The 19,043-nt window shown below is 40.3% G+C and overlaps 1 protein-coding gene across 2 annotated transcripts in view; it reads left to right on the forward strand.

The window, feature by feature from the left end:
* Positions 1–19,043, forward strand: part of LOC143320458 (ephrin type-A receptor 6-like) — a 52,309-nt gene that overhangs the window by 13,190 nt on the left and 20,076 nt on the right. For both annotated transcript variants that reach the window (XM_076730134.1, XM_076730125.1), the window contains exons 3-8: positions 5,250–5,378; positions 6,037–6,186; positions 6,292–6,453; positions 6,574–6,802; positions 17,037–17,192; positions 18,115–18,465. In XM_076730134.1, coding sequence (XP_076586249.1) covers positions 5,250–5,378; positions 6,037–6,186; positions 6,292–6,453; positions 6,574–6,802; positions 17,037–17,192; positions 18,115–18,465 — 1,177 coding nt within the window. The remainder of the gene's footprint in view (positions 1–5,249; positions 5,379–6,036; positions 6,187–6,291; positions 6,454–6,573; positions 6,803–17,036; positions 17,193–18,114; positions 18,466–19,043) is intronic.

Here is a 19,043-nt window from a genome sequence, read left to right on the forward strand (position 1 = left end):
TCGCTATAAACAGCACCTCTTTTGCTCCCTTTCCCTTTCACTGACAGTGCAGTTAGCTTAATAATATACATCAACCATGCGTAGGCGAGGAAAGGCAACTTGCTGGGAAGAGCAGTTGTCAAGGCAGAAGTCGCACCTACTACAGTCGGCTTGCTCTGAACTCAAAAATGAGTCTGAAGCTCTGATCGTGCTACCTCACCTGGCTCGACTTCCAGCAGAGGATGTTGAAGATCTTGCAAACATAAATCGTCAAGAAATATTTAATGATGCTGCTAAATGTAATACTTTACTCCTGAAGGTCGGCTCTAAAAAGGTTGAAGCCATGTCACGTCACTGAAAGGAGAGGCTTCTGCTCATGTTAGCAAGCCTGGTCTTAACGCAGCCATCACTGATGTGGAGGATGATCTCTTTATCTGTGAGGCAAAAGTTCCATCTAAACCTCTTCTCAGCGATGAACAACTTTCATAACAACTTTCCACTCACTATGTTCAGTGGCTGTCAAAGGCTCCTGTCACAAGCTGAGTGCAGACCTTAAGCTGCTGCAGTCATGGTGGGGAAAAGTCCCGTCCCCCCCCCAAAAAAACAACAACAACAACAAAAAACTTCATAACCAGTGGAGTTAGTAACACACCACAAGTTTTCAATGTGCAAATGTCTCTGCACAATGACAGGATTTGGCAACTGCGTCTGAATGTCAAAGAAAATGCTAAAGTGTGTCTCCCTGAAGTTAGTCAGGGGATGCTACAATCTGGCATCATAATATCATGATTCTGCATTGACAATTGCATGTGAAATTTATGAGTGTTAATACCATAAAGTTAAGGTGCTGTAGGCTGATCAATACATTTAATATGGAGATAATGGTCTTCTGTGGTGACATGACAAAAAGGATTTTAATTTTCTATTTTTGTTAAATTCGCACAGCACATGCAGAGCAGGTTGCAGAGTCTCACAGTGCATCTGACGCACACACCTTCCGAATCTCATTCTCACATCTCACAATGTTTTGCAGCCCTGCGCATCAGTGTAAAGTGTAAAAGAACCAGCCACACAAATATTCCTGAAAAACTGTACAAACCTACATGCAGCCCAGACAAGCATTTTCTGCTCTTAAGGATGCTGCACACCAGAACTACCAGAGTGCTAATCCACTCAGTACCACTCCAAGACATTAATATGGCTGCCATAAGGAATTGATGTAAAGTGAGCGGCTGCTCGTCTGTCCACTTCAAGTCTGAAGAGGGATTGAGACTCTAAGTAAATGTCATCTACAAGGCAATAATTATGAAGTCTTCTACGATCCTTCCAGTCTCTCCTTCAAATCACCATCTGTATGCAGACACTGTAGTCATTAATCATGCAAACTTTGCTAAAACCCCCTTTGGACCTGGAGAAAGTGCACCTGAACAAGCAAAAGTCAATAGGACACTTCTTAGGGGCAGGTCTAATTGCAGTGCGCGTGTCATTGTGCTGATATGAAGTGTTTTAATTGCTTTTTGGATTAAGTGAGGAAACTTTTAACAAACTCAAGGGTCATGATGCCAGACTAGAAAATTAGACCCAAAATTGTTTTTGCACATGTAGTTTTCCACATCTTCAGTATTTCATCACAGCTTCAGTCAACAGTGGTCTTTTCACAGGCCGGTTTCAGAAAACTCTCACATTGCAACAAGAACAAGTGTCAATACATTAAGTTGTTCTACACCTTTGTACAAAAAAAAACTGTTTTCTGTCTGCTGCAGTCTGCTAAGCTTGGGGCTAATAGGCAGAGCGATTAGTAGGTGCATATCTGATTGCCTCTGAGAGCGTGGGCTGTAGCTCATCTTTCAAACTCAGGGTTCGCATTTGTTTTCTCTGCTCTGAACCATGCCACATCCCAAGGGGGAATTTTAGAACACTGAGGCACAGAGAGTGACAAATTACCATTTTCTCTTGTTTGTATGCATAATGGAACTTCAATTACTTAATGCTGATCTTATGCAAACCAGAGAGTCTGCTTTCTTTAAAAATACAGAGTTTCTGCTTCTGGTCTGTAAGGAGGGCAGCAAATGACAGAATATAGAGTCGATGTGTTGAAGAAACTCCTCTACTTCGTGTGTGTGAGTCATTCTTAAAGTCACATTTCCTTTCTATCAGTTCTACCGCATTCCACTTTTATACTCTAGCGGAAAATCTCAGAAGTTCCAGGCTGAAAGGCATGCGGCAAAGCACTGCAGAGGCGTATACAACACTAGTCGGCTTCTCGCTTTGGTGACGTCTGATTTTAAGATTTTTAGTCATGCTAGCAGCATGGCTTGAGGCAATTTTGGTCTTTCAGTCGGGGCAACCACATTTGTTGAGTCTGAAATATCTCAACAACTATTGGATAGATTTGTTAGAGATATTCAAGTTCCCTTAATCTTAATGGAGATGATTTGTCATCATTTTGGTCCCCTGACCTTTGATGTTGGTGCATCGTTGGTTTATCTCAAACAATGACAGTCCCATCAGCCGCTGCTTTGTGTTAGCAGTTAATTAGCAAATGTTTGTATGCTAACACAATAATTAAGACGGTTAACACTAAACATTAACATGCTAGCACTCCAGTTGCAAGCATTAAGCAACAATTTAATGATGGATTCACATTGTCGGGTGCCCATATGAACACTGAAACAGTCGTTTGCTGTAATCGTTCCTACTGTTCCCACTGGCCATGAAGAGATCACTTCCTAAAATGCTTCTTGGAAATATTGTGAACCAATAATGAAGTTAGTCATGTGCCAATAAAAGCATATGCCATGGTTACACATGCTAAGATACACATAATTATATTAGAATAATGATAATGTAGTTTATTATGCTTATGCTATGGTTAACAGAGCAATTTCATTTTATTTTCAGCCTTTTACAGATTGAACATATCCTATAATAATCCTATACCCAGATGTTTTCTCTCTTTTCTACTCATTTACCTTGAACTTGTCCCTTAGCAATGATATATGCATGATTACATACTACCTCAGAGTCCACTTAACATCATAAAGGCCTGGGTACAGCATTATTAGCTGACTGGAGTTCCAAATGAAAGAGGAAGTTATTATGATTGATTAATCATTTAGCCCTTGGGTGTCACATAGAGCTAATTTAGATAGCTTAATTAATATAAGATTAATTGCTTTTGCACACTCCAGTCAAGGTTAAAGTGTTGTTTAATGATTTAAATTAGAGAACACTTTACCTCAGTTGTTTTGGCTCAACTCCTTCTGTCCATCATCTAACGTTATTGGGTCTCTCTTTGTATGACACATTCAAGATATTCACCATTAAAGACCGTGTATCCACAGAGTGTGTGTGTGTGTGTGTGTGTGTGTGTGTGTGTGTGTGTGTGCTTGATCTGTGTATTAGTTACATTGTGGGACGATACATTTGTTTACACAGTCACATTGTGGGGACTTTGTAGTGGTTATGGTTGTAGTGTTGGTAAGTCTCCAGCAAATGAATGTAAGTAATGTCCCCAGAAATGAGGAAACAAGTGTGTGCGTGCATGCGTGCGTGCGTGCGTGCGTGCGTGCGTGCGTGCGTGCGTGCGTGCGTGTGTGTGTGTGCGTGTGTGCGCGCCTGTATTTCAAAATGAAAACTTATGTATATCAACACAGCGGCTCTGGATAATTTTCTCCTATTGACCACCCATTTTGTAGAAATCACAGGTACATAATTGCATAATGTAGGTGCCAACATGGAGAGTGAAATCAATAAGCAGCCACATAGTGCTTTCCATTTAGGCACTTATGCTTTCTCACAGCATGGAGCTCCAGTCTGTGGACATGGAAATGGAAGTTTGCGATCATGGTAGAAGCTCCAGTCTTCTGCATCTTGAAGACTGGAAGAGAGGAGGCTAGTGACTGAAGGTTACATGAGCGTATCCTATGCAAAAGTCTTTACCCAGTTTTTCCTTTATCCAGTTTACTGGATAGTGACACCCCTCAATCCAAATTCTCTCTGCAAATTAGTGAAAATTTGGGCCATGGACTTGATCAGGACGACACCAGTGCACCATTGGGTCAGAGCTCTGTGACGTTAGACTGTCTTATTTGGGGAACCCACCTCTAAGGGGTACTTTCCAGCCTCTGAATGGGGACGTGGCTATAAACTGGTCAATGCAGCTGACTTGATCAGAGCGTAAAGAGTGGGCTGGTTCCAATGGTTGATCCATGGTCAGCTTTGATTATAGGAGCACAAATTCTCCATGTTTCCAGTGAAACAAGCTGCCTTTATGTTTCTTTAGAAGTGCATGAACAGCTTGGGAAACCCTCTCAACAGACACCTATCTGATGTCACATTACTGACCATTAGGGCTTGAAATTAAATCATTCAACATGTGTCACTTTTCATTTCAACAACCGAGCGCAACGTCTTACACGAGAGACTGAAAACACATGCCACTATCCCCATATATAAATAAAATCTCGTCTCGCTCCTCTCTATGATGGCTCTTCCCTCCACCTTTCCAGCACGGCCGCTCTGAACAACCATAAACACATTTGATTTGAGACATACAGGACCAAATAACAATGGCCACTGTTAATATCTCAGGGAAATCCCTTGACCTTGAAGGGCCCCTTGGAGGAAGATCAGGGAGATTACGTGTGCTAAATGTGAATTTTTTTTCACTGGTTTCAAGCATCTCAACTTTTTGTCTGCATTTTGAATTTAATGCTTCAGTCTCATTCATTTTTCTGCTGCAAATTTCTCCACCAGGTCCTTAATAGAACAGAATCAAGTAAAACCACCATGCCTCCCATGTATCTCATGCTCTTGAGATATAATTACATGTCCAGCTGTGTAACTGACACAATCTCAGCTGTCCATTTATTGCCACAGGAGTTGTGAGAAAGAAGATCTGTCAATAAACATTAGGGCTTTTGAAGCTCTGATCATCACACCGTTAAAGCAGAGCAGACAAATGAGAGAGTCTGGCTGATGCAACCGCGTGAAAACATGGGTGAAACTAGCTTGGTGTCTCTCAAACGTCATGTTTCTATAGAAATTAAGTTTCACTACATGCAATAGAGGTTGAACATTTTATGGAACAGCTCTGAAAGCAGATCATTCTCGGGTGCATGTGTCGTAATCTCCAAACATAATCTCTGTATTACTAAATCTAACTCTAATCTGCAGCCCAGTACATACTAATATAATGCATATCCATAACTGAGTGTTTGCAGTCTAGATGTCTGATATGAAAATGTTACATATCTTGTATTTTACAGTGGGATGCTATCACAGAGATGGATGAGCAGAACAGACCTATTCACACCTTCCAGGTTTGCCATGTAATGGAGCCAAACCAGAACAACTGGCTGCGGTCTGGATGGATCCAGCGGCAGGCTGCACAGAGGGTCTGGACCACATCATAGCACTTCCTCAGACACACACTGCAGTTTGTACAAAAAACAAAACTTGCCAAATATTTGGATCAAATGAAGTAGTCTTAAAGCAGGGCCTCATTGTATGGTTGAGAAAAAACTGCGGGGAGTGGCAGATGTGCTGTAAAGTAACAAAAAAGACGACTTCACTCTGAGAGAGAGAGGGGCTGATTTCCAGTCAAGTCAATACAGAAGAGCTCATGATAATCAAAGATGGTGCAGGATTTCTTCTTTACACAGCACTACACTGGAATGCTGCTCATTATGTCTGAAACAGAGCTGAGTCTGTCAAATGACTCACCTATTCTTTCTACGATTGCTTGTTTGTACTCTCAAATTTTATGCTGTCTGTTTTGCCAATTATAATTGCTTTCTATGAATTCACTCCTTATTATGATGCTTGAACTTAATTGATTTTAGCATAACATGTAAACATAAAGTCATTTTTATTGTTACTCTGGCCATACTTCTCATATACTCTGTTAGACATATTAGGCCAATGGGATCTATTCTGAAGACAGAGTCTAGTTTATTTCCAGTCAAGCAATATGAACTGCAAAATCTTTAATAGTTGCATGTCTAATGTCTAATGAGCTTTTGATCATTATATCTATTCTCTTTTTCAATGCAGGTATATGTGGAGCTGCGTTTCACACTGAGAGACTGCAACTCCATTCCTTGGGTGTCTGGCACCTGTAAGGAAACCTTCAACCTCTTTTACCTGCAGACCGATGAACCGCTCCCTGCAGCAACAAGGTTTCGTCCTACTGACTACGCCAAGGTTTGCTATCGGATCCATATTACAAAAAATTGTTCTCTGTTGCACTACTGGTATCATTCAGGAACAATGATCTGTGCTTCTAAGGTGTTTGTTGTCGGCTTTAAGGTGGATACTATTGCGGCAGATGAGAGTTTCACACAGACAGATCTCGGAGATCGTGTTCTTCGCCTCAATACTGAGGTCAGGGAGGTGGGGCCAGTGACACAGAAGGGCTTCTACTTGGCCTTCCAGGATGTGGGAGCTTGTATTGCGCTTGTGTCTGTCAAGGTCAGTGCACAGCGTGGCGTGGCTCGTGTTTGCATGAAATGCAGCCATGGACTTGTCAGTTTGATTTCTTTCACAAGACTAGCAACGCTTTCAGCATCCTGTTTTCCTCTTTCACATAAGGTGTTCTACAAACGCTGCCCGTCGACTTTAAGGAACCTGGCAGCATTTCCTGACACAGTGCCGCATATGGACTCGTCCTCTCTGGTGGAAGTGAGGGGTGCATGTGTGGAGAATGCAGAAGAGAGGGACACGCCCAAACTGTACTGTGGTGCTGATGGAGACTGGTTGGTACCTCTGGGCCGCTGTGTCTGTACTATTGGCCACGAGGAGATGGATGGCTACTGCCAGGGTGAGAGGGTGTTTTGGATGTTTTTGTGTACGTGTGTGTGCGCTTGTACTAATTTTAGAACAGTACACTTCACCAACGCTGTATTATAGCTACAGAGAAGGAAACAAATACATAGAGAGAGAGAGAGAAAGAAGAGAAGAGAAGAGAAGAGAAGAGAAGAGAAGAGAAGGCATTGCATCATATTAACAGATCTCCCGAGCCTCCCCAGTCATCTGCAGGAGTTTGAGGTTACAGAACTGCTTTCCCCTCCTCTCATTCTAAGATCCTGCATCTTTTTCTGATCCTCTCCATCCACATCTCTCTTCATCTCCTCACATCTCCACCTCCCCTCGTCATCCTCTCTCCGCTCTTGTCCACTTTGTTTACGCTTCACTCACACCCCCTTTATTTTCATTCTTCCCTTTTAATTCTCACTCTTGCTGTCTCTCATCACCCTCCTTTTCCGCTATGCGATCCTGAACAATGTGAATATGGCAAAAGACAAAAGAAACTGTGCTGTGGTAAATAAATGCAAACTTTGCTAAACAGCACAAACCTTCTGTAAAATGCTTTTTTTTTAGATGCTTCCTCTTTCACTCCACTAGATCAGCGTTAACAAAATGTGGCCCATTGTCTGCAAATTGATTAAGAAAAAGTTAAAGCAACTGTTGAGTTGTTCCAGAGAAGTCTTTGGCCTGGTTTCTCAATTAGACTGTGCAGACAGACAGAGGGCTAGCTGGCTAATTGCCATCATTTGTTAGTTTCACAGCTAATTTAGCCCGCACCTACTCTTTCGTAAAACTCCCCCTCCCCTCTCTTTCACTTACGAAGCTCAGACTTACTCTTGTAATTAAGGCAGGTGCTAAATTGAGCCACACTGCATGATTACAATTACTTGCTACATTTTTCAGACTACAGGAGCCTCGGTTGGCTGGGGTGAAATTCATGTGGTACCCCTGTGGCGATGTGGTTACTCAGGTTATTACAGAGAGAACTCCAACAGTCATTAGTACAACTGATATGTAGGACAGGCTGTAATATCTCCTTTATTTGCTCCTCGGGTGTAATTTTTCTTTTTATCTTCTTCTCTTTTATCTGTTTTTTTTATTTATCTTTTCTCCTCTCTCGCGCTCTCAATCATCTCAAAGAAGTAGTTAAACAACACAGAAGCCTGTCAGGAGAGATTACTGGTGAGGCAGCTGCACTCTCATGGTGTCCCTCGTATATGTCCTACATCTTTACTCTCCCTATTCAACCCCTTTGGCTGACAGTAGTTGCTTCCCTCGATTGTGCTGTAGTTGGGACAGTGAGAGGGGGATCGAGGCTGCCGCTACAGTGAATGGTTCAGTAACTCATTGAGCAGTAACCCACTTGACGCTTGAGCAATGATGCGTGTTTGTCTATTTATTCAGTCATACATATTGTATGCTCTTCAAACTAACAAACCTTAAGTTTTCAGATGCCTCGAGTTGACAGTAGGATTGGGATTTTATATTGCAATAGTTATATATATTGTGGTACAGCATATTTTCTTGAAATCAATTTAGCAACTACTTTGGGATTAAATAATCAGATAATCCAGTAAATTCTCAGATCATAAATGATACTCATAAGTTATCCATCAGCATTTAATGCTGCACAATAATGCTGCATTTGGATATGCAGACGAGGGATGTAAGATCAGTATCGACGCTGATACTGACTTTACTAATCAGGCATCATCAATGTAATTATAAAATTCTGTGTTTCCACTATCAGTTACATTCATCCAGTCCAGACCTGGCCCCATGTTACCTTACATTACAACATTCGTCCACTGAGTTGAGTTATACAGATAGAAAATTTGGGATAAAGGGAGCACTTGTTTCCGATCAGAACTTGATAACGGCAGATATGTGAGCTGAGGTACCATTATCACTATGGGGAGAGAAAAATCAGTCCATCTCTACCACATACTGTACAGTATTTTCTGGAAATAAAACACAAAATAGCCCAAGAATAACTGTTATCTCTCATGAATAATAAATTATCACTCTCACTTACTATGCTAAACAGCTACCCGGTTATATTTAAAGACAAGTTAGATCATGCATGTGCATAAGTAATAATGAACTCACTAGACATTACCAAAACACTTAACCAATTTGTTATTTCACAACACGCAACATCAGCCTGAGCATACACAGGTAACATTTAGGTTAGAATTAATCACAATCTACAAAATGTTAACACCTACAATGATTTAAAGGAGTTAAAAACATCTCATCATCACTTATGCAAAGGCAGCCACCATACTGGTGTTAAAGTTAATTAACGAGAGCGCTAACAAAGGTCATGATACAGAGCTGTACACAATTACTTATGTTGCCACTTACTAAAGCGGTGACCAGTCTGTGATACTTACTGCATGCGCAATGTTTGCAAAAAGAGATAAATAAAACTTGAAAACTGTTATGAAGCCTACAGACAGAGCTAGACTAGCGGTTTCACCTTGTGTGCAGTCTTTGGTTTTTGTGCACATTTCCCCGAGATATCTCTGCACTGGGCTAATGGACACGAAACTAATATTGATCTTATCATCTCACTGTGAGTCTCAAAGAAAGAATGCATTTCCCAAAATGGCTGTTCCTTTAAGATTCACCCTTGTCTGAGATACTGCTGTAGCGTTCTGGTTAAAGGAAACCAGAGATGCCGCTGCGCTCTATTGTTTTGCGTTGAGCTACAGTCGGGTTCAGAGATGTCAGGTAACGTCTATCGAGGATGATCTGGGGCTGATTTTCTGTTACCATTAGGTTAGAGGAGGTGATCAATAATAACAATGCATTACCTCCTGGCAATTTATGATTTATGGCTTTAATGATTGATGGCCAATAATTTTTGTCATCAGTAAATTCCACAGGTCTTACAGAGCTTATGCCATGATGAAGATGTGCACTTTGCAAGTAGTTGCAGGAAGTTTAGGCATGAACTTGCGATGACTTCTGCTTTCTCCTCGTTTTCATTTTGGAACACTGCTTCAAAGGGTACTGTGATCAAAGCTGTCTGAGAGGCAGCATGGGGAAAGAGCAAAAGAGGGAGAGAGGGAGAGAGAGAGAGAGAGAGAGAGAGAGAGAGAGAGAGAGAGAGAGAGAATAGGGAAAACCCCAGCGCTCCCAGATATAAGCAGAGCTCTGCGCTAACACGTCCATCTTTGCCTCCCAGCTGCCTAAACAAAGGCATCAGCGCTTATCAAACCCTGCTTTCCACCCCAATAGCATTCTGCCAGACTGTTTTGACATCTCAATCGAGTGCTTTATTATTCTATTCCTTTCTATTCCTTTCATTCAGTGTCAGCCACAAGAGGATTACTCAGAGATAGGCTGGTTATATCATGACCTAGATAAGGCAACATCATAGTGCTAATGCTATTTGTTCCACATCCTTTCGTCACACCATGATATTCAAAAGGAGGCAGTGAATTGTGGGGGAGTTAATGGAGGCGTCTTTCCGAATTTCATTTGAATCAGAATAGACATGCAGACAAGACCAAGAGCCCACCGGTAGGCTAAGTGATTAGGTAGGCGAAAAATCTTCTGTACACAAATATTTTGGTTACAACAAAATCTTCTGAAGGACAATTCTTGCAGCTCACACCTCCTGTGCTTGCCATTATGTTGATACCAACACGTCCCAGTTTCTCCTCTTACTGTACAGATGAACACTTTCAGAATCACACAATAAAGTCCATCAGCATTTTCCCTTTTCTCTTTTTCCCCATGAGCTATCCGTGTCAGAGTTCTCCAGAATTCAGCAGTACTTACTGTAGCTTGCTCACTCGTGACCTCTGCTGTCTCCAGACACAGGATTGATCAGGCAGGAAAAGTCCAAACTTTTGACCTGAAATTCAAGTAATGTGGAATGGGAAACGAGGCGATCAATACATTGTCTTAGTTGTATCTGACTCACTGTACCCCTCTTCTGTCCATTAAGGACTATGTTTACTCTGGCCTCTAAGGTGGCTTTGCCAGACTAGAGCATCACTCATTCTCTGTGAACTTCCCATCTGCATATCAAAGCTGAGAGTCCAGGGTAAACATAGTCTCTAGCTCCATCTGTTTCTGACAACATAAAGCCAAGAGAAAACTTCCAACTCTACACAAACCCAAACAACTCAGAATCTCTTAGCTGGCACATCCTTACATTCCTGAAAATGTTCAGATGATGTACTTTCTTTTTCCAAAGCCCCTGTAGGTTTCCTATTGACACTCAAATCTCTTAACCTTGTTGGTCTGATCAGTATTATCATGGATCGAATTATTATGTTTCAAAAGGGATCATGTGCGGTGATGAACTCACAGAGAGTTATCATCTGACTTTGTGGTTCCTCTCTGCTCTACAGAGCTTTACAGCAACTCTCAGCTCATTGTTCTGGTTTTTCAGAACACAGCTTTGATTCACTGCCTGCGCTAAGCAACAATGTTTTCAGCAAGAAGGCAGCTGTTTGTTCTCAGTAAAAACGGCCAAAAAACCCACTATATACTAGTCCTAATTTAAAAAATTTTGAATAGTCCTTAGATTATATTAAAAAAAGTGACTCGTCGTGGAGCATTTAGCAGCTAACAAGCAAAAGAGATCCACTAGTAGCCGGTGGAGACCAAAACAGATTTAGAAAGTGAGTGAATTTTGGACGTAGATTTGTCAGGCTGACTCAGCTCCACATGAATGGTAATGTAGTTCTGTATCTGCCAGCTTTCAATAGGCAACTGTTTGCTTACACATTTGCCATATGAGGATGGATAATATAACAATCTTGCATTTACACTTTGGTTATACTGCCCCAAGTGGTCAGAAAAATGAATTAACACAGGTTTAAAAAAATAAGTGAAGCGTTAACTCAAATCAAGAATCAAAAGCTGTTTTTCCATCACATTAGAAAAAGAACAAAACTTCCTCAATTTCACAAAAAAGTTTTTGAGCTTGCTTGAGGTGTTTTTTTCCAGTTTTTGGAAACACCTTTTTGAAAAAGTTCTCATGTAGTGAACATTTAACCCACATGACTGATGAGCTGATGGGAGAAGAAGAAGAAGGAGAAAAGAACAAGAAGCAGCTAAAAAATACCTCGTGTTAGTTTTCCAACTGGAGAATTGGCACCACAGACGTCTTATCTCAATGAATCAACTCCTACTGACCGCATAACAGTAATGGATGGAAACAAGCTTTCACTCACATTTTCTTTTGCTGAATTTCTTAAAATTCAGTTCATATTTTGTAACACATTTGGATGGAAATCCAGCAACAACTATGGCTCCATATATCATCAAGAATGAAAACATGCCGGTGTCATCACTGAAAGAGGAGGCCACTTTTTGTTTTCAAAATTTCAATCGATCATTTTAGTCATTTTCAAAGCAAAAACGTCAAACATTCACTGCTCCCTGCTTCTCAAATCTTTGTCATATATGATAGCAAATTGAATATTTTGGATTGTTGGACGAATAAAATGACATTTGATTACATCTCCTGGGGCTGTAGAAAAATAATAACATGCCATTTTATACAAGAAATGATTAATTTATCAAAAAAAAAAAAAAAAATAGTAGCCATAATAACTGGTAATGAAACTGGTGAAACATGCATGTCCGCGTCATTGTTGTATGCTTTGTCTATTTGCTCTGGAGTGGAAATGCGTATTTTGCGCCTTTCATGAATAAGAATGCATTCCATGACAAAAAGCCAAACAAATATCGTGAACAAATTGCATCTCATTACGTGTCTGTGTGTTTGTGCATGTGGATGGGATGTTTTCAAACTTTTTGATAGAAACAGTGGTATAAGGACTGTAATTGCTTTTTGGTGGTGATCTTCCTAGCGTGTACCAGAGAGCAGGGAGCAGCTGGAAATTCAAATGAATCTGTGTGTTTGTTGCCTTTGGCAGGAGCTCAGCATTGGAGGAAAGTAATATCCAAGTGAATGAGTGGCCTCAAAAATTGGAAACTGGGTGACAAATTACTCTTCTCATGAGGAGCTAAACAGCAACATGATTTTAGCCAGGATTTCTGTTTGTGTGTCCATCTTTCATCTCATCACTTTTACACATCTTTATACTCGATTATGTCCACCTGTTTATGCAGATTGTTTTCCACTTCTATCGCTTTCCTTCTTGCAAATTTCCTTCTTCATTTTCGCTCAACCCCAACATGTCATCTCAATTCACGTTCGCTCTCATTCAAAACCACTGACCATTGCTATTTACAGAAATATGGTGACCTCTTACCACCGTGTTTCAGGGATATATAGTTGTGCAAAATAGAATAGAATAGAACAAAATATATGCCTGTATAGAAAGCTAATTTGAATGGATTGACCATTAGTTTATTGTTTAGCCAGAAAAAAATTTGTTCGCCACAGAATTTCCCCTCGGTGATTTGATGTTTCTTGCTAATTTGCACCATGGGAGTCGCAGTTAAGTAATTACCTAACATTTTTACATTCACAGGCTTTTTCCGTCTGCATTTGAGAAGTGATGCAATCAACTAATTGCTGGAGTCACTTAAAATGATGGGTTCAGGTTCTCAAATGTGTGAATTTGCTACCTTCGTCTAACCTTATAGCAAATTGAATCCCTGACTTCTGGACTGTTGGTCAGACTAAAAAGACATGTAACAAGCAAACTTTGGGCTCTGGAAAATTTTGATGGATATTTTTTCTCTGTGGTTTTATATACAAAATAATCAATCAAGGAAATAATCTGCAAATTAATTGACAATGAAAATAATTGTAAGTTGAAGCTGTATGAAAAAGCAGATATTTTCTGTTGCAGTTGTTTATCTTTTCTCCTGTTACTTCAACTGGGAGATTTTCAACGAGGGCTGGAAGTGATCATTTTTATTATTGACTAGTTTACTGATTATTTTCTCTAGTTTCTCTAGTGAAAAATGCATAATTCCTCTCAGCCTAAGCCTCAGTCCAACACCTAAAATATTCAGTTAACTCTCATGAATGACAAAGAAAATACCAAAAATACCAAATACCAATTTTATACAAAAATGGTTAAAATTATTCTTCTATTTTGGAAATTTACTTGCAGATTAATTTTATGACAATCAAGTAGTCCATGAATCAACTATCTATCCAACTGTCAGTCACCCAATGTTGTCTATGGAGAAAACAAATGAGATTTTTACTTTTTACCACTGAACCAGGGTAACCGAAATAACTCCTCATACTTCACTACTCTATGGTGGTTAAACTGATTATTGTACACGGGTTGAGGTGCCATGATATACAATTTATGGCCACCTGAAAGTCAATCAAACATCAGTATATTCCATCAAAGTTCAGACGTCTGGGAACAAGACAGGAGTTTCATTCCATTCTCTCATATTGGATTCATCATGGGTGAAAAATGCCAGTGTAGCTGAACTTATGGTCAAAGTTCAGCTACATCAATCTCTGTGGGAGGGGAACAAGGGGAGACGCATTTAAAACAGTCCAATTAGGCTTTTCTCAAAATAATTTTCCAGGCTGGTGTGACAGACTGCACTTCTACAGTTCTCTGCAGAATGACACATTATTATCATCAGTTGAGTGAACAACTGAACTGTTGATGCCACGACTATAAATACTCCCGGTTTCTAGCCTCGGGTAGACTCAAGCAACAGCAATCTAGCCTGAGGTAGAAAGTCTAATCATTCAACCAGTACTCTCCCACGGGTCCCACAAGCTGACATACATGTAGGTACTTTAGATACTAGAGATACTGCATCAGTTGGTCCGATTTACAATCTGAGGGATTCTCCGGCTGCTGAATTTATTGAATCATGACTGCGGCAATGTGTGTACCAGGAGCAATTTCATTCAATTTACTTTATTTCATTAGGATAATCTACTCAGTAACAATGACCCTTTACAAGGAGTCCTGGGTAAAGTGCTTAATAGCAACAGAAGGACTGTAATGGTAATGTTTCGCAGTTAAAGCAATAATGCATCAGACAACAACAGACTTAAACATTATGGTCTGTTAGAGGAAATAAATGTGGCTCACTACTTTGTACTTAAAGTAACTGTAGTACTAATATTGAAATGTTGAAGTTATAAAGTCCGTCCAGCTGTCTGCCTTCAAGCCTTGATTAAATTTCCCAATGTGTTACCTTTTTTCTATATCATTATATTGTCTGTCTAAAAGTTGACATACTAATTTGATAATTTTGAAATTATTACCCCACCCACACACATAATATTCTCATACAAATCACTCGGCAATAAAATGATCCCCGAATATTATATAATTGCACTATTAGCGCTTTATTTTTCTCCACTGAGATAAGTCCGGGGAGAAGGAGGCAATCTGCAATGGATTTGCCATCTTCTGATAAGCCTTAAGGGAAAGAGCGAAGAAGAGGAAAGCAGGAGGAGAGATGGGAAAAGGAAAAATATCGGAAGAAAGATGAAAAAATCAAGAAAAGGTGAAAACTGTGGCAGAGAAAAACAGTCGGAGAAAAATTGGAGAGATAAGCAAAGGAGAGTTGGTTGAATTGGTGAGAAAAAAAAGGAAATGGGGAAGTAAAACAGGACAGAACTGGAGGAAGTAATGAGGTAGGAAAGTGAACCTGGGTAAGGATGGAAAACTGAAGAATACTTAGGGCAGCAGAATGGACTATGTGAGTGGATAGAGGTTTAAGACTGAAAGCAGGCTATAATTGCATTTTCATAATGCATTATTTGTATGTTAATAGCTATTTTTTTTTACCTGCCTGACAAACAATTGAATCTTTTCTCTGTCTGTGGGGAATTTGAAAGTGGGGTCTCTTAAAGCTGCTGTTTGAAACAAATGGGCTCCAGAGACTTTTCATCAGTTTAATAATTTATATTGTAGCCTATGCTTTTTGTCCCTTCAATTTACCTTCTGAAGATCTGAATATTAAAGGTATCTATTTTTCTGTATTATAAGACAATAACATTTATATTCTCTATATTGATCCAGCATTTCATCGAAGCTGTATTAGTGATATTGTATTACAGTACTCTCAGGGGGCTGCTTTTTAAGACTTCGCTATTACATCAAATAAAACACTTTTTTAAACATGTTTTTAAACAAGAACAGTAATAGCCAAAGCTAACTAAGGACGGTTTCCATGCTAATGTTAGCTACGGAAGCCCTAAAGGCCATGGGTCAACATAATTTTTTCGCTCCGTTTTACCGTGATAACGAGATAATATTCCACCGTTTTATCGTTATAACGACATAATATTCCACCGTTTTATCGTGATGACGACATAATATTCCACCGTTTTATCATTATAACGAGATAATATTCCACCGTTTTATCGTGATAACGACATAATATTCCACCGTTTTGTCGTCATAACGAGTTAATTTTCCGGTGAGGCAGGACTTCAAACCAACCCGCTAAACCGGAAGGTGCTCTGCTGCCCTGCACAGGTTTAACTTACCGAGTGTGCAGCTGCAGGAGATCACGTCCAGGCCTGGCTTCAGTCGGTGGTGTGCAGGGCAGCAGAGCACCTTCCGGTTTTTGAAGTTAGCTTGGTTAGCTTAGCTCCCTTACCTGGAGCTGAGTGCGTTCGGTGGAGAGACTGGTCCAGGAGGACAGACCTAGCATGAAGTGAGAGCTCTGGTAGGACAGAAGGCCAAAAGAGGAGGAATACGCCTTCCAGTACCTCCAAAGTTGTTTTTGTTGTGTGCTGTCTCCTCTTAGCTGGCCAGCTTATCAGCAGTAATAATAATAATAATAATTGAGCTACACTAAGCTACACTTGGTACTTCAGGTGTGTTGCCTACAGTCACTGATGTTACCTTAGCCGTTGATGGTCATTTAGTACCTGCATTTCCATCTGCTGCTCTGCCTGCTTGATATGACAGCTATCTCAGGGAAAACCATGTTGAGCTTTACCAAACCACCATGAAAAAAATAAAATAAAATAAAATAAAATAAAATATATATATATATATATATGGTGGTGCAGTGGAAGTCTGCAAGCACATGCCTCTAAAAATCATTAGTTGGGCTGTTTGTAATGAGTTTCAAAACATATTTGTGGACTGTGGGAGTTTGCGATTCCTTATTCAGAAGAGGGGCTTTACAGGTGTGTGTCATTTTGAGCTAAGCACTGATCCATAGTACCTTAAGAAATAAGGTCAGACCACAGGTGAGGAGAGAAGCAGCTGGAGCTTTGAATTAAACGTGTATGTGCTGATGGAGATGCAGTTGCCTGAGGAACATTAACCTTGTATAACTCTGTCTCTCTTTTTCTCCAGCTTGTAAGCCTGGCTTCTTCAAGGCGTATGCTGGGAACACTAAATGTTCCAAGTGTCCTCCACACAGCTCCAGCCATGACCAGGCCGCCACCATCTGTCACTGCGACAAAGGCTTCTACAGGGCTATCCAGGACTCCTCCACAATGGCTTGCACAAGTTAGTAGAGTAGTTTCCAAAACAGAACTTTCTCTGACAGCTGAGACATTCTTAGTTTCTATTTGCATGTCTGTAATATATTTTAGTCTGTGGTGCCATCTTTACCCCCATCTGTCCGCTCTTTTTTATTTATGCAATAAGACTGAGCTAAATCTAAATATATGCCTTCATAACTTAATGCCTCCATATGTCAACTTTGGAAAAAAGAAAAACGTCTGTTTTGATGTACCTCATTCACGGACATGAAAAATTCTGACAGTTGCATCCATGAAATTGACAAGTGGCATGCTCACTAAGTAGCAGCTTACCACCCACACGCCTACACACAGATTTTCAAAGACACACTCTCAACTTTAGTTCTGATCACTTTGCCAAATCAGATGTACAGTTGTGAAAATTGGAAAAAAAATCTGTTCCTTCCAGGAAATTGACACATAGACCGTTGGAATGAAATACTGCAGAAGACCACCCACACACCTATCTACACAGACACACACACATACACACAAAAAGACATACTGCAATTTCAAATTATGCTCACTTGCCGCCAAAGGTCCTTTTTATTGTCACATGTTGGTGAGCATGTGCCCACTTAATCTTCATCCTCGAGGTCAGATGAGTGGTGTATTTGCTCTTCCATACTAACGTGAATTTTTGCAAGGCAGTGTACTAAAAGGAGGATGTTATCGCTGCTCCTTTCATCATTTTTGTTAAACTATAGACAATGTTAGTGGGTCTCCTCCCCAGTGGTCTAAACTGTCTGAAATGGCACCTGTGATCATAGATCATACGTTTTGTCTTGCTTTCAATGTCTTGTGCCATATGAGTATTTGTAAGGTTATTTGTTTAAAAATACCTGACAGAGTAATCAGTGCGTTATCAATGAGTAATCACTCTCTAAATACCTTTTCTGTCTCTTCAGGGCCTCCGTCAGCTCCCAGGAACCTGGTCTCATTGATCAATGACACGGCTCTCTTCCTGCAGTGGATGCCTCCTAGCGATACAGGTGGCAGGAAGGACATCACTTACAACATTCTGTGCCAGCGCTGTGATGGAAATGACGGCGACAGTGGGGTGACACAGTGCGAGCCATGTGAGTCAGACCTGCGGTTCATCCCACGGCCACTTGGTCTGACTGGTACCTCTGTGGCAATACTAGATTTTGCAACGCACGCCAACTACACCTTTCATGTAGAGGCTGTGAATGGCGTCTCTGGGCTGGGTGTAGCCACACGCTCACTGGCGAATGTTACCGTCACTACACACCAAGCTGGTGAGTTGCAGAGCTCTTGTTTCACAATTTTTTTTTGTCTTACTGTCTTCAAATCCAGCAGTGATGACAGGCAGATGTGCTGCACCTCCTACAGAATCATAGGATTGACTTATGTTGATATGGTTTCTTGACATGGACACGATTTACAATTCATCACTAATTTCATGAGTGCTTAAACAGATAGTGGATTAATTGTTTAATCTGTCAATGGATAATTAATTGCAAACAATTTGGATAATTGATCATTAGTTTAAGTCTTCTATTATGCAAAAATTCCAATTTGCTCATTCTAGCTTCACAAATGTGAGGATTACATCACTGTAATTGAAGATCTTTGGGTTTTTGACTGTTGGCCAAACAACAAATTGCAGTTCAGAGGTTTCAAATTGGGCTCCAGGGTCTTTTTTGAGTACTAGTTATGACATTAAACGGTATTCTAAAGATTAATAATGAAAACAGCTGGTTGCATCCACAATTTTCACAATCACTTTTAAAGCATTTTGCAGGGCTGAAATAGTACATGGTGAGCTACAAAAAAAATTGCGACACATTCATCATTTTAATCCTGCTGACGTGGA

This window comes from Chaetodon auriga, chromosome 1, assembly GCF_051107435.1.
Source record: "Chaetodon auriga isolate fChaAug3 chromosome 1, fChaAug3.hap1, whole genome shotgun sequence".
Classification (NCBI taxonomy): domain Eukaryota; kingdom Metazoa; phylum Chordata; class Actinopteri; order Chaetodontiformes; family Chaetodontidae; genus Chaetodon; species Chaetodon auriga.